The 16,882-nt window shown below is 32.3% G+C and overlaps 1 protein-coding gene across 14 annotated transcripts in view; it reads right to left on the bottom strand.

Moving 5' to 3' along the window:
• Positions 1–16,882, bottom strand: part of LOC143918353 (four and a half LIM domains protein 2-like) — a 163,554-nt gene that overhangs the window by 3,884 nt on the left and 142,788 nt on the right. For 13 of the 14 annotated variants that reach the window (XM_077440295.1, XM_077440243.1, XM_077440235.1 and 10 more), the window contains one exon: positions 1,331–1,500. In XM_077440295.1, the coding sequence (XP_077296421.1) occupies positions 1,331–1,500 (170 nt within the window). Of the gene's footprint in view, positions 1–1,330; positions 1,501–12,039; positions 12,535–16,882 lie in introns of those variants that run through there. The other variant, XM_077440329.1, reaches the window with a different exon arrangement.

Raw genomic sequence — 16,882 nt, 5'->3', positions numbered from 1 at the left:
GCCTCATGGGGCGCAGCCCCATGGGGCTCAAAAGGGGGCGCCACAAGGGGCGCAGCCCCGTGGGGCCCCGAAGGGGGCCCGGGGGGCCCAGCCTCATGGGGCGCAAGCCCTAATAGGCATTAACTAAGGGGGGCGAAGCCCTAGACGGCAATTAATCATGGGGGCGCGGAGGGGCGAAGCCCTAAAAGGCAACTGATCATGGGGGCGAAGCCTTAGACGGCATTTAATCATGGGGGCGCGGAGGGGCGAAGCCCTAAAAGGCATTAACTAAGGGGGGCGAAGCCCTAAACGGCAATTAATCTTGGGGGCGCGGGGGGCGAAGCCCTAAAAGGCATTAACTAGGGGGGGCGAAGCCCTAGACGGCATTTAATCATGGGGGTGCGGAGGGGCGAAGCCCTAAAAGGCATTAACTAAGGGGGGCGAAGCCCGAAACGGCAATTAATCTTGGGGGCGCGGGGGGCGAAGCCCTAAAAGGCATTAACTAAGGGGGGCGTAGCCCTAGACGGCTTTGAATCATGGGGGCGCGGAGGGGCGAAGCCCTAAAAGGCAACTGATCATGGGGGCGAAGCCCTAAACGGCAATTGCTCATGGGGCGTGGAGGGGCGAAGCCCTAGAAGGCAAAGGCTCAGGGGGGTGCCGAGGGCGAAGCCCTAGAAGGCAAAAAAAAAAATTTTTTTTTTGATTTTTTAAAATTTTTTTTTTGATTTTTTTTTTATTTTTTTTTTGATTTTTTTTTATTATTTTTTTAAATTTTTAAATTTTTTTTTTTTTTTAATTAAATTAGCTTAGTCATGTTTAAGCGGTTTATATTATAAACACTGAGCGAAGCCGGGTAATACAGCTAGTATACAATAAATTACAATTTCATCAAAATTTGTCAATTAATTTCAGACGAAACATTTTATTTTTATGATTAAATCACTTTCCATTTATATTACAATTGTACATAATACTACGAGCAAGTACACATATGTATGTGCATAATTAAATTAAAAATTGTATATAATAGACTTGCGTATTATTATAATTATACACATACATATGTATAATCCAGGCAATCTGATAAAATGTAAAGAAATTAAAAAAAAAATAAACATTCGAAACTTTAATATCTCATTGAAATTCAAGAACTTAAATTATTTCATTTGCATTTTTTCTCAATAGTGTTCCATTACCAATAAATAAAATAAAAAAAAGTTTATTAATGTAGACAAGTTCCGGATTTTTGAAATTTAGATCAAAGGGTTTCCTTAAATTCGCTGGATGACAGCATTGTTAGTACATATGTATTTGAATATATTGAAATATTTAAATGCAGCAATTAGCTAACCTTGTTGCACTTGACACAACGAGTGGCAAACTTCTCCTCGTAGCAACCAGCACAGTAGATCTCTTGCTCACGTGGGATGAAGCTCTTCGTGCCAATTGGAGTCTTGCAGACAACGCAGCAGAAGCACTTCTCGTGCCACTGGCGAGTCTTGTACTCCATCTTCTTGGTACCTTCAAGCAAAACGTTAACATAAAATAAGTATGTATGTATATATATGTATGGATGCAAACTAATTTTTTTAATATTATCCATGATTATAGGCATAGCCAGATTTACCTATATGTAAAAAGGTTAAGCGTAGGGCCTCAAAATTAGAGGTTGTGATTTCTCGATTTTTTTTGATTCTCGAGATTCGAGAATCTCCTTTTCTCGGAATATTTGAATCTCGAGAATTCGAGATTTTCTTTTTTTGTTTCTCGAGATTCTCGAGAATTCTCGAGAAAGTATATATTTTTTTTTAATATAGTGAATTGATTTTTTTAGCATATAAACTTGACAACATACAAAAATCAAAAGGACACAAACACAATATATGTACATTATATCAGGGGTTTTCAACTTTATTAAAGACATGACGAAAGAAAGATATAGAGAGATACAATAGAACATTGAATAGAAAAAAAGTAAAATTATATATAAAAAAAAAAAAATTATAAAAGAAGGCATGAAAAGAAAATAAAAATATACAAAAGTAATTTAAAATAGTAAAAATAACAATATGTAAAAAATAATTTTATAAAATTCTCAGTGTTGCTACCCGGCTTTACCCGTGTTTTTGTGACCGGACAAATAATAAAAATACTGACCATCGATTTATATTAAAATACTAACTATAAATTAATTAATATCTATGGAACAAATACTCGAATAAATAAATAATAAATCAAAAATCTTTGTTTTATGTGTGCTAAGTGGAGTCATATTGTCAGTGAAAATATATTTTCACTAGCGTTTTAGTGATATCATAACCGAATACTTTCGCACTAGTGACTAGTACCTACATGCACATACATATATGTAAGTTAAAAATGGTGCGATTTCGTTGTAACATGTGTTATACATATGTACTTATATGATGACCGAATAATAACTTACCGGACAAATAATAAAAATACTGACCATCTATACATATTATAATACTTCACAAAATTATTTACGAGTTAACAAGTATACAAATCAGTCAGTTTATTGAGCAAAAACATGTAGTGATAAATTAAGAATATTCTCGATATTTTCGAGAATAAATGATTTCTCGAGATACGAGAATCTCGAATTTTCATAATAAAATTTATTCTCGAGAAATGAGAATCTCGAAATTTTACAATAAAATATTCTCGAGAAACGAGAGTCAAAATTTCTCGAGAAATCTCGAGACGAGATTTCTCGATCACAACCTCTACTCAAAATCCAGGAGCCTCCAAACGAGATGTAGATTAAGTAAATAAAATTTAATAAATATTTAAAGAAAAGTATAAATATAATCGCGAATTCTCCAACTATCGGTAAGTAAAATTAGCTATTTTAAAATTTTAATCAACATTTTGAAGAAACTTTAAAATAAAAATATTATTAATATTAAAAAAAAAAACACACACACACAAACACCTTCATTTGCGATTTGACTGGTTAAATATAATTGAGATTTACGTGGGAATTGTTTAAAAATTATTGTAATATTTTAACACTCTGAATTCAACCATAGGAAATGCATTCTTTAAAATTTAGTTTGTTATGATTTTAACTCAATGAAGTTTACGATGACTCCAAATATTATACGTAACCTTATGTATCAAAACTCAACAAATCCATTTTAATAATTTTAAACTAATCCCGAAAAACCTTTTATCATTAAGTTAATATAAAACAACAAAAAAAAAAAAATGCAGCCATACCAAAAGTTATCCATTTGTTTGTTTTCCATTTAAAAAAAGTATGTGTCAACCAACCTTTCATTTTTATTTTGGACATGTCTCAAATTTAAAATAGCTTAGGGCCTCACTGCATCTAAATCTGGCCCTGATTATAGATATTGAATGCAGTTTTGGGTTAGGTACATACAATTCGAATCGATATTATTGATTATCGATAGGTAACCACCTCAACCTGGTACTGTTGGGAACCAAACTTAAAGCCAATCTGTTCGCCCTTCATTCGGAGACCATGAACAACTATGACGGTCATAAATTTTACTATACTTTTGCGTCACGCGATGCACCACCGTTCATAATATGCGAAAGAACTGAAAGCGACACTGTCATTTCCCTAAAGAATAAGTTTTTCACATTCAAAAATCACGTGCAAATGCCATTTTATGAGAGATACCATCTTCTTTAGGTTGGTTAAACCTATAATGATATTATATAAAATAATATTTTCAAACTAGGTATTTTTTAATTGATAACTGTACCATGTTACATATACATATGTATGTAATGGATCAATTGGAGAGTGGGAAAGAGAGAGAAAACGTTTTTTTAAATTTAATATCAACACCATCAATTTAATAATAACCAGCAACATATCTCAGTGGTAAGCGTATAATGCTTTCAACTGAGGGTTCATGTCTTGAGGGTTCAATCCTTGGCCTGGTGTTGCTGGCCAGACTAGATATATGTGTGACATCAAATCGATCGTTTCCTGTTTCCTGAGTTTGCCAATTTATCGGATTTAATTGTTGAAACGGTTCCAAACTAATTGGCGACTTATCCTATAAACGTGGTTAAGTGAAAAAAAAGAGCGAAATCAGCTCATAGATTACGGGGAAAAAATGAGTAAATATATATATTTATATATATATATATATATATATATATATATATATATATATATATATATATATATATATATATATATATATATATATATATATATACATATATATATATATATATATATATATATATATATATACATATATATATATATATATATATATATATATATATATATATATATATATATATATATATATATATATATATATATATATTTGCCTTTTAAAATTCATTAGATAATTAATTACACGTATTTTAAAGCAATACAAAACCACAATCTATAGGAAAAATACTATTGATTCAAATACTCATTATCACAGCAATAGTAAATTTTGTATTGAAGACTAAAAATTGCACATATTTTTAAACGTTCATGCATATCTCTTAAACGAGAGTAAGCAAAAAAAAATAATGTCATATTTGAATTCGGTGTGTCAAACTTAGTATAGATTGATTGGTCTCCGCTCCGGTAAAATATGTGATTTTTTTAAGAAAATAAGGTTTTTTGTTGCTCAGTGTTATCAAATAGACAGTGGGAAATATATTTTTTCAAAACCTATTTCTTGGAAAAAAGAGTAGTGCTCGTCTCGATCGATATACAATACATATGTACATGTGCATATTTAAACAATTGGGCAAACGTTGTATAATTAACCGCACATTTATCAAATAAGTCAATGTTTGCAATGCGTTTCTGTTATGAAAAATATTGTTTTAATACACATCGAAAAGTCCTTGAATCACATCATCAACGATTGTACACGTCGCAATGATAATTATTCATTTTCCAATAAGTAGGTGAAATATTTCGCCCAGTTAGCTGTATTGCAGGCGCAAGAAGGCCGACGAGTAACTCGAATAAACGGGCTTCCATGAATTTTTCAAACGTCTCTCTCGACTCGATAAGGACACATCATTATTGCCAATAAACAAATTAAGTAATAAATAATACTATTATATGCGTATGCAAAAAAAGCGCTAACGCGTGTGGGCCACTATGGAGGCTTCCATTCAACAAGTGTTATATATGACTCGGATGTGGGTCAAGTTCAACAAATTAAATCAGTGCGTAATCCGCCACCCAATTTCTCTAATATATGATCAATTTCAGTTCGCTTCTAAGAATTATCATATTATTTTATAGAACTGTACGCGAAAATTCTAGTGAATGTAATAAAAATTATGAAATATGTAATAAGGTTGACGATAAAATCGCGAACAAAGCGAAGGAATTCGAATTACGCGATAACGCGCTTTTAAGTGAAATTCTAGACGCTAAGAGTTTTGAAAAGCTCGCGTGACGCCCTTACATTAAAGTTGGAAAATTCAAATTTCCCCCGTGCAATATTTAATTACGCGAATTTGTACGAGAGGCGAAAACTTCGAGCGACGAACTTTCAATTTATGCAAAAACATCTCGGTGGAAAATTTATTACAAAACATTTTCCGTCTCGTGCATAATAAATAAATAAATGTCCGTCAATTAGACGCCATTTTCTGCGATCTAACAAGTGTGCGAAACAACTTAAATTAAATTAGATGAGTTTAATCGCACGTCAAAAAAAAAACATGCAAAAAGGGTTAACTGACGTACATACATAATTATATAATTAATTTAGAACGATATACTATGTATGTACATACATACCTCTCGCTCACACTTATTGTATTACCATAGCTCTGTCTAGCTCTAATGTTCGTCGAGTCAGAAACATTATTTTTTATTTTAAATCACACCAGCACTTGTCAGTCTGAACGGTGCATAAGATATAAATTATTTTGAAAATTGATGTATGTATGCATTTAATATATAATTACAGGTACAAGATATATTGAAATGTGGCATGCAAATTATTTATAGAATTGGCGTGGGTTTGCCGATTCCAATTAAATCGAACTCCAGTAGACAGCTTCGCTTTCGTTAAAACGAAATGAATAATTTATGTATATTAAGTCGACGATTATTTTAAATCTGAGTTTTCCCGTTACATCGGTAATTTACCGCAAAAATGAACTGTGGTTATAGGTGTCGATCAGTGGTGAAATCCACACCATCTGTCGACCATCACACCATAAAAGAGTTGACCGTGTGAAAACCGACGTGTAATTGAATCTATCAAGTAATGAATGTCGCATTTGAAAATGATTACGTACTTGGCCATTTTAGTGATCATAGAAAAATACAAAATATACAAATCATCATTATTCACAACCATTCGCCATCCACGACTGGATGAAGGACTTTCCAATAGGCTTCTATTCGTGTCTGTTTTGAGCAACTCTCATCCAACTCATCCCACACAATTTTCTGATTTCATCCACCCATCTCCCCTGTGGCCTTCATTGCACTCTTTTACATTCCTTCGGGTACCATTAGAGCACTTCTTTCATCCATCTATCGCCCGTTCTCCTAGCGTGACCCACCCATTGCCATTTCAATTTCTTTACATCAACCACCGTTGTCATACTCCTAATCCACGTATTCCGTTTTCTATCTCTCCTCGTTATACCAAGCATGCAGGGGTCCATACATTTTTGAGTGCATTGGATATTATGCAGCATTCTTACGTTCAATGCCTAAGTTTCGCATCAATACGTCATCATTGGCAACACACATTGATCGAAGATGTTTATCTTCAAATGCGGCATTTATTCGCCCAAATACACTCCATATTAATTTCATACGTCTCTTTATTTCCTCTTCTTTATTACCGGACATGTCAATAATTTGACCTAGATATAAATAATTTAAGTACATAATTCTACTGCCCAATTCTAACCCAACCCTTTTCAGGTCGGGAACTACTTTTCATATACATTTTCATGGCGATAAACATTTTTAGTTCTTAAAAGTTCTAGATATTCATTTTAAAAGGTAAAATACCGTCGAATAACTCTAGGAACAAAATAATTTTAATATTTTCTTCATTTCGTGACTCATCTTTCAAATTTAAAAAATGAATTGTCTTTTTTTTGTACTTTTGATATCCATGGTAATGATTTCATTTTAAACGAATTGATTGACAATATCGTATAGGGAATGATTTTAAGTTTCCCCATGTAATTCAGAAAATATCTCTTTCAATCTTGATGTAAGGTCGGTTAAAAAGTAATTCCTTGTTTTCAAGACACATACATAGGTTGCATTATTATTCTTTCTCTCAGTTAAAAATTTTCTTATAACTATCGAAACCTATCCAACAAGAAAACTATCCAACTTAGAAAACTTTAAACCTATCCAACAAGTACATATCCTTTGCTCAACTACCTTACTTCATTGTAAATCAGCAAACACAATTTTTTCTAAGAGAATTTAAAATTTTCTTCTTTGAAGCACTTAATATTTAATAGAATTTATTATTTTTTTAAAATATGATAATCATTATTATTTTCAAAATTCACAATCTTAGTTGAGATCGACTAAATATTGCTTCGCGATCGACCGGTTGGGAGCATCTGGTATAATGTAATAACTTCTGGTATAATGTTATTACTAATAAGCATACAAAATTGCAAATTCAATTACCACTCACTTCACTGTATGGGATTGAGTTATTGTCAAGAAAGGTGTTTCCAGTTTCAAACCATCAAACGATTGAACGCAAAACATTGTGCCAATTTAATTTATTACGAATTTTATATTATTTCGAATATTGGATGTTCACGTACATAACATATGTACCTATGTATTACATTGACATACGTTCCCTATAAGTAAAAGCGGTAATGTAAAGATTCATCCATAAAAGCTAAGGTTATATGGAAAGTCATCACGACTCATACAGCACGCAGAGGATCTATCAATCAATCATAATATGTACATAGATGTCACATACATGTCTTTTCGGACCTTTTATTTCAAAAATTTGTCAAATAATCTATATAAAGACTACAAAAACAAAATGAAAACAATTTTCGTCTGATTTGTTTTTAAATTTTTTCCCCATGATGCCATTACGAGTTGCCCCTGAGAGACACCTATGGTATTAAACTTGTACATACATACATATGTACATACATTTATAGATTATAAAATTTTGAAATCATATTAAAGTAGTGGTGACATAGTGGGTAGGATGGTTTTTGCCAATTTGGTGAGCAACTATTTCAACAATGAAATCACATAAATTGGCAGACTAAGATAGAAAACGATAGACACAAATATCCAAGTCTGACCAGCAGCACTACAGAATATATATTTTTTAATCGAGGTCAACCCAGCGCTTGAACCCGGGGACCTCTCGGTGATTGGAATTAAAGTATACTGCTGGCTAAAGAATTTTAAGAAATTGTTTAAATTAGAATATGAATCATCATAAATAATATTTCACTTGTGTCTGCGAGACGTGTCAACTTTACATTGACCTACATTATAACTTACATATATAAATATTTAATTATTGTTTATAACTTTTTTACACAATTCCTAGTATTCCGAAAGGGGTAGACCGCTCACTATCACTGTTTCTCAAGCAGGTTATTACAATTATATACATACATAGGTATTAGTAATGTTCATTTATACTTATAAGATAATATGTACAAAACCCACTGAGCCCACTCACGATGAGGTCATGTTTGAAGTACATATTTGAATCGATGAAGCGAAACGTAGAGATTTGCTCTTGTCCGTTTACCGGCTGAATTGGACATACACAATAAGATTTCTCCGTGTAAATTTACACGCGTTTCAGCGAACAGTTCAGCGTGTTGAATGATGAATAATAAAAAAAGCTTGAAAAATACGCTTTACGTATCCAATTCTCAAAAGAGGAAGTCAATATTCAACAAAATGTCGTTATATAACGCAAAGATAGCCCGTATGTCCTACATTTTAATTCACCTAATTGTCTCTAATAGTCCAAGATGGATTTAAAAATTGAATGAGGACAAAAGTGTCTTTTGCTCCGATTCTGAAAAATTCCGAGCTCGTAGTAGATGTAATCATATCAGCACTTTAATAAGTCAAACCTCTAAAATGATGTAATTTATATTATGTATTTATAAAAAATATTTAACATTTTTAATATGCTTTCCATGCAAGACCTTCAGTAATAAATAATTCCGTAAATTCAATCACACAAAAGTACATTTCGATAAAACAAAAAATATTGGCATAAAAAATCAATCTTTACATATAAACGTAGTAAAGTGAAAAATTAGCGAAGTTAGCCCGTAATATCACAAAAATGTGTTAAAAAAGTATATTTCTGGTTTTAAAATTCGCTAAATAATTACTTTTACGTATTTTCATGCAGTAAAATACGTAAAAATTTATAGGAAAAATAATTGAATATTTATTCCAATACTCATTTTTGGCACAGCAACAGATTTTGAATTAAAGACTGCAAAAGTTAAAAATCCGTAAAAATTGCAATTTTTTAAACGCTTATATCCCTTAAACGGGAATAAGCCAACAAAAATCATTGTCATATTCGAATCAATGGTTCAAACATAGTAAAGATTGATTAATCTCCGCTCCGTTAAGTAAAAAACGTGATTTTTTATTGCTCGATGTTTGTATTATATGTAGTAGTAAACCAATAGGCAAACTCTTATAATGATCCGAGTCCCATAAATACTGGTATAAAATAAGTCTACATGAGATAAAAACAGTGTAGTTACTGTGTAAATTTAAAACAGGAAAATTCAGATTGACTTGTATAAACGGACTTTTATCAACAGATTATAATTGAAATAAAATTAGCAAAATACAAATCGTGCAAATGAAGGTACGAAAGTGCCAGGTCTAGTTTTGTCATATTCCGATCGATTTGCATTGAATTTAACGATCGATTTATACTGCAAGAAGTTGTGGGTCCACTTTCAAAACGAAGAGGCGTTTTAATGGAATGCAACACGCAACTTCACATTGAAAAGACGAAAAAGAAATGAAAACCTCAGCAACGAGACGAAAACATGGTTAAGTCGTTAACGCAGTACAAGGAAACGTCGTTATTTTGACCCCGACATGATGGATGACACCTTGAAATGACCATATTATGTAATGAAGGAGATGAACTCGAGGCAGGAAAAGCAAAAAAAAAAAGATTATATGATGTCATCCAATCTTGTGAGAAATATGCGCCAAGCAGGTAATGTTTAATTTTTTTCCATACGCGTATTTGACCTTTCTCGATTGTTGGGTCTTATGTTAAGTTTCTCAATAATATACAAAAAAATCACAGACCGGATAAAAATACAATGCAAATTTTAATGCGAGATATTTAAAACCAAATTTGACAATTGTGTAGTTTGCTTATCGTCGCTATTTAAAAGTTTTTTTTTTGCTTGCAATTATTATTATACTGAACATAATTGCGGATGCGCCTCTACTTGCATAATCGATAGCAAATAATACAGATTCACAAATTAAAATTTGATTGGGTATGATTGATGATTGAATCGGTAGTTATAAACGAATATTTGCATCTTATAAAAACAACTTTAGAAGATAAATTACTTTACAACTTCTACTAATGAACGGTTTGATAGCAAACAAAACAAAAAAATACAATCGTGAACTATGACTTCATATCGAGGATATTTTTAGAATTGAAATTAATTGCGTACTATGATAATATTATGAAATCAAAATTATATGACTATGTACCGAATATAATTTTTTTTATTCGAATTCGTTGATCGTTTCAAGCTGCTGATAATATTACTACATATCAGTGGCGTACCGTAAAATTCTCCCTGTTTTTATAGTACAGCTTCACTTACGTATGCGCGAACGGAATACAAGGGGACTAGGTGACGTCATACCGAGTCCCTTTGTATCCTGCTCGCACACATGTAAGTAAGGCTGTGCGACAGAAATATGGAGAATTTCACCGCACGCCACTGCTACATATGTATACAAATTTCTTAATATTAATTAATATGAATTTTCGTATCCAAATAAATCTTTTGCTTTCTCATTTACTTTATATTTATTATATAATACATATATTCTTATAGAACCAAAAAAAAAAATTACACCCTTTAAATAAGAAAAATGATTAAAATGGTAGTCAAAAAATCAAAAGGCGCTTGAAAATGAAAGAAACTGACATACATATGTAAATATAATTAATTACAGAAAGGTTCAATTTAATATCAACTAGCTGAACCCCGGCATGCGTTGCAATGCCATAATAACGCATGCAATTCCCGTTCCCGTTCTCGTTCCCGTTCCCATTCCCGTTCCCGTTCCCGTTCCCGTTCTCATTCCCATTCCCGTTCCCATTTGTCGGAAAAACGCAGGCAGCGAACACATTTGAAATTATTCCGTTGCAATGACACTCATTCGCGTTTATCCCGTTTTTTTTCACAGTAATCTTTCCGGACATGCATACAACAAATCTTGAAAGTTCCATCGTAATCGGTTCTGTGGTTTAGGAGCCTATTCGAGACACACACACAGACATTCATTTTTATATATGTATATAGATTAGGATCATGGGAATGCCATTTGTTAGTATTTCTTTGATTGATACAGACAAACAGAATTTAACGTTCCATAATCTATTGTAATGGATTATCAAAATTGTTTGCAACAGAAATAAAATAAAATATTACGAACTGCTATATAAAATGAAAACAAATGAGACAATGCACGAAAAAAAAAACACTTTGAGAACCGACTTTCAATAGATCATCCCGATAAGGAGCGTGTAGTCGATCGTTTATGAAGCATGACTGATGACTTTACCTTCAACCTTTTACCAAATTTCATACACACCTTTAATTTTGTCAGATGAGACAAAGATGTCTGTCATAGCACATAGTAGTACATAGATATGTATACATATGTACATATATGTATGAATGTATCTACACATGCTTAATGAACTATTGTGTAGATGTTTATTTTAATACAGCGAATATTTATATAGTCATATTTATATAATCACGATAACCATAAGGTTTAAAAATTCGAAATCGAACCTGCAACAGTTTTCTTATGATCACCCAACTGGCAATTTTCCTTCAATGCACAACTGAACGACCTATTTTCGCTCTCGGCACTGGCGTTCGGGAGAAACATGGATAAGATAGCGACATCTTCATTATTATCCCTGGCTCTTCTGATCCTGTCTTCGCCTACGGTCTTAGTGGTGAGGTGCAACCTCGACTTTAGGTCGTTGCTCAAGACGTCCGCCGACATCTTGGGCTTTCTGCGTGGGCTTTGAATTTTGCCGATTGATACCCACACCGAAGGGTGAAAAAAAAAATTAAAATAACAAAACAAGAACTAAAACGGATCACAAAGCAGCACGGATCATGTGCGATTGACCGGCTGCTGACACTGAAACTGAATTGATTCGTGTGTTCGCGATGTTAAGTGGATCTCGCGTAAGCGGAGCCTGCGCACTCGTCAATGGCCGATGTTGTACTGAACGGAGAAAAAGCCTTTGCTCGTGGGTCGCCCCTACTGGTTTCGCACCAAACCGTTTTGTACTTAAAAAAACCCACGGTTGATGATCAACCCTCAAATGACCGTATGACTTGCCGATTCGTCACAGTTAGCGATCAAATTCGATCACAACGAAAAAGTATACATACATATATGGACATGTGTAAACAGTTATGCGGTCAACAGCCGATTCTTATTTTTTATCCGATATTTTAAAGATGTGAACATTGAAAGAATATTGCAAGCATACGATGAGAGAACCATACATACATGCATATCTATTTATTTCGTCCAATCGAAGAGTAATTTTTGATCTTTAAATGTTGTATAAAATATTGAACTACCACATTGACACATCTGTTTTGGAGGAGATGAACTTCAGTGTTAAAATTAGGAATACTAGATCCACAGATTTATTTTCTTTACCATTTTACAAGAATAATGTATCATATAAAATAATTACATAAAATATAATTGCCCTGATTTGCTGCCTTCACGACAGTATACAAGATTGTCTTGTAATATTTGAACAATAGAGCTAAATTCATTTTCTCATTTTCGGATTTACTTAACAATTTTTGTCTTTTTTTCTGTTTTTACTTATGTACATTATACATATATGTTTTAATTCATGATTTACATTTTTACTGCAGATTTTTTTTATGTTGTTCATGTACATATGTATGTATATTCATTTTAATATATAGTGCATACTATTTGAAATACAAACAATCACGCTTTTTAATTTTATAATTTTATTATATGTTTGTTTATTCTGTTTGTATGTTTAAATTAAATAAAAAATAAATTTAGATTTTATGTAAATGAAGTTCAAGAAAAATATGCAAAAAGATATCTACATAAAATATATCTTAATATACCAAATTTGAAAACTATCTATCTGTTGTTAAATCTCCAGAGCAAAAATTGAAACATTATTACTGTCTAATTATTGACTTGAAAAATCCATAACACATTCGATATAGACGCAGATTAACATTGCATTGTTAAAATAATTATTTAGAACTCATAGTAACTTATGAAGATTGTCATGACATAGTTATGGAAAACATAAATGTACTATGTACTATGTACATATGTAAAATAAAGAAAATAAAGTGTGTTAGCATTTAGAGAAAGTTTTTGAAAAAGATTACAATAAATGACGAGAAGGATCGTACAGATATAAAAATGTGATTAATCAAAGAAAACAATTAAAGATTCCGCCTTCATCACTCACGAAATTAAAATTTGTTGAATAATTATTTGGGGGATACAAATTTGGGTCACCGATTGGAATTGACTTCTTCATTGCAAATAAATACGAGTCGTTTATATTGGCAATCAACAAACAGTAAAAACCATTCGCAAACTCATAAACCATTACGAATGAATGAATCGTTTACGATGCAATATAGTTTTAAATTGACGATTTTTCGAAGGTCGCTCACAAACGCGAAATGAACACGATAAAAACCGACACGAAGTCAAATAAATAATAAACACAACGAAACGGCACAAAATTCTAAGGAGAAAACTCGAACGGAATCGATCGATGAATTAATCCAATAGTGACGTTAAATAGACATTCGGCGGCACCGAGAGGGTTAGGAAATTTCAAGACGGGAAAATAAAGAGAAATTACTTTGCCGAAAAAGTTTCGCACGAAATTATTTCACCATTTATCGGCCGCGACTCGAGCCGGAAAAGTTGGAAAATGTAATAAAAGGTTTTCCCGCACCACTACGTTCGAACCAATACGCTGATAGATTTGAACGTAACGAAAGTAAAACAAAACTTTGCCGTACCTAGAAAAGCTTTATTGATTCAATAAAAGTGTATTTATAACTGTATTTAACAGTCAGCGGAGTGTTAAATCGAACCCATGCGTGATTAACAGACAATAAGTCTACGGGTACATGCGAATATGTACAAGAACGTGTTGATGAATAAACAAACTGCACTTGCAAAAATATTAAATATTATTATTATGCGAGAAGTGAAATGCGTGAATTCAATTAATATGACGTCAGACGAACAAAAATATCGAATATTGCAAAGAAAAAAAAAACAATAGCGAATCGACAACGTCTTGGTCAGGTTTTTTGATGATGTCATTATGGAGTGGAGTCTGCGTATAACGGACGCACGTCTGTTTTGAACCAATAAATTCTGCATAGTAGTGTCAGTCCTGAACTACATACTACATATCTACATGCGTGGTTACATATTGGAGATTTGACGAGGATAAAATTCATACACAAATAATTATTACATTAAATTTAACCGTCAAAGCTACTGTCTAAAATCAAAGAAGTTTCTCAAGAATACAAACTTTCACGGGTTTGAGTAATCGCTAGAAACGTCAGTTCAGAGATGAATTTTCTTGGGTGTATGTAGATAAATCCTTTGGTATATACTCTTCATTGAGACGTACCAAATGAACCGTTTGGAACATGTTGCATAGATTTGTGCAAGGACATGAAAATTTTATCAGCTGTAAAAGTAAATTTTAAATACACATGTCCAACTATATTTGTTTTTAAGTAATATCTACATAATTGACAATAAAAATTCATGCGAGTTGACGATTTGAATTCTCAGGTACAAAAAGATTCGATTTTAATAATGTAAAATGCGAAAAGGGAATTATCTAATACGATCAACACATCCGCTAGGCACGCAATACGTGATTGAAATGTCGAATTCGGTTGTTCTACATACAAAGTTGAATTTCGATTGGTTACTAGGGATTGAAATTTGCCGTCAAATTTCATAAACCGGTAAACGGTAAATTATTTTTCCTACTATCGGTATACCGGTATTTATCGGTAAATGAAAAAAAATCATGGTTACTTTTGATTGAATCGTAAATAATTACTTATTATACTTTTGATTGAATCGTAATAATAATTAACGGTATTTACCGATGGCGAAATTTTTGCTGATTTACCGGTAAACCGGTATATCGATATACCGGTATTGCAATCCCTATTGGGTACACTTCGGTAAGCTACAAAAGAATTAAATTATAGAATAAACCAATATCACATCTCAATTTTGATTTTTTGACTAACGTACATACACATGCATGTATGAGTGATTGTATTCGAAGGTAAAGAAATCAAAGTAACAATTGTGTGCTCGAATGGCGAAAATGTCGCAAAGATCGCATGTGATACTAACGAGCGAAAAATGAGGTTATATTTTTCGATACAAAAACAAAATAGCACATGCACGTGTAACGAATAATTTACCTATAAAACAATTTAGCTATAACCCAACTAAAAAGTACTAGATTTTAATTCTTTGTTATTAATGTCAGTATGACTCATACGTGTACGACTGAAAATCGAATCATCGACAGGTGTCATCTCTAGTAACAATGGAGGCTGTCTAATGAGCACGTACGACAAAGAATACTAAACTATTATCTATATCAAAAGTCCATTGTTAAACGATAACTAAATCACCCACTTAGTGGTTAGAGGGAAAGGCGCGTGTCGAATGTTAAAAATATCAGTTCTAAATAATAAAAAAATCTATTTTCTTTGGAACTTGAATGCGAAATTCGAATTTAATATACTTAAAAAATAAAATTATTTGTTCAGAGTTATCTATGATGGGTCTTAGCACGTTTTCCAATTATAATATAAGACTCGGTATTATTAGCACCTGTGACAAGTGAACGTGATACTGGAATGAAAGCGACAAATGATTTCATCCTGTGTGCTTTATCTGAGATAAAGCACACTGGATAAATTATATCTCACATAAAAATATACACAATAAATAATTACGTGTGTCAGCATTATTATTTATGCGTACGTATAATCTTGTTGAATTATATTTATGACTATTGGGTAATTTGTTTTTGGACGTAAATGTTACGCGTTTTCCTGTTGAATCTCTGGTAAAATTTGAGCTAATAGCTAAGTTCGCCCACACGTGAAAAATGATGTATTTTGACTATTTTTAGGAGCATTTTTTAATTTGTTGTTTTTATTTGTATGTTTAGAATTATTTTAGAGCTTGAAAGCATGTGTGTAAGCTTGATCTATAACTCCAATGCATTATATGTATACATTTGTTAAATTGAAAGTGAAAGTTAAAAAAAAAATACAGCTTTTTCAGAAAATTTTAAATGGGGGGGCTTTAAGAGTATCTTGAGATAGTTACAAGTTTGGTGGTTCTAAATAATTGGAAAGCACACAGTCAAACCAACATTCATCTTAATATAATAGAGATATAGTTAAAACTGATATGGCTGCTAGTTTAAAAATACATATACATATTATCATATATACATATATGTATGTATGTACATATCTTCATTAATAAGGTACATCGAAAACAACAAATTTTGGACAATTT

The sequence above is a fragment of the Arctopsyche grandis genome, chromosome 1 (genome assembly GCF_051622035.1).
Source record: "Arctopsyche grandis isolate Sample6627 chromosome 1, ASM5162203v2, whole genome shotgun sequence".
NCBI lineage: Eukaryota > Metazoa > Arthropoda > Insecta > Trichoptera > Hydropsychidae > Arctopsyche > Arctopsyche grandis.
Note: the sequence above shows the minus strand (reverse complement) of the source record. Positions and strands in the feature narration are given on the sequence as shown.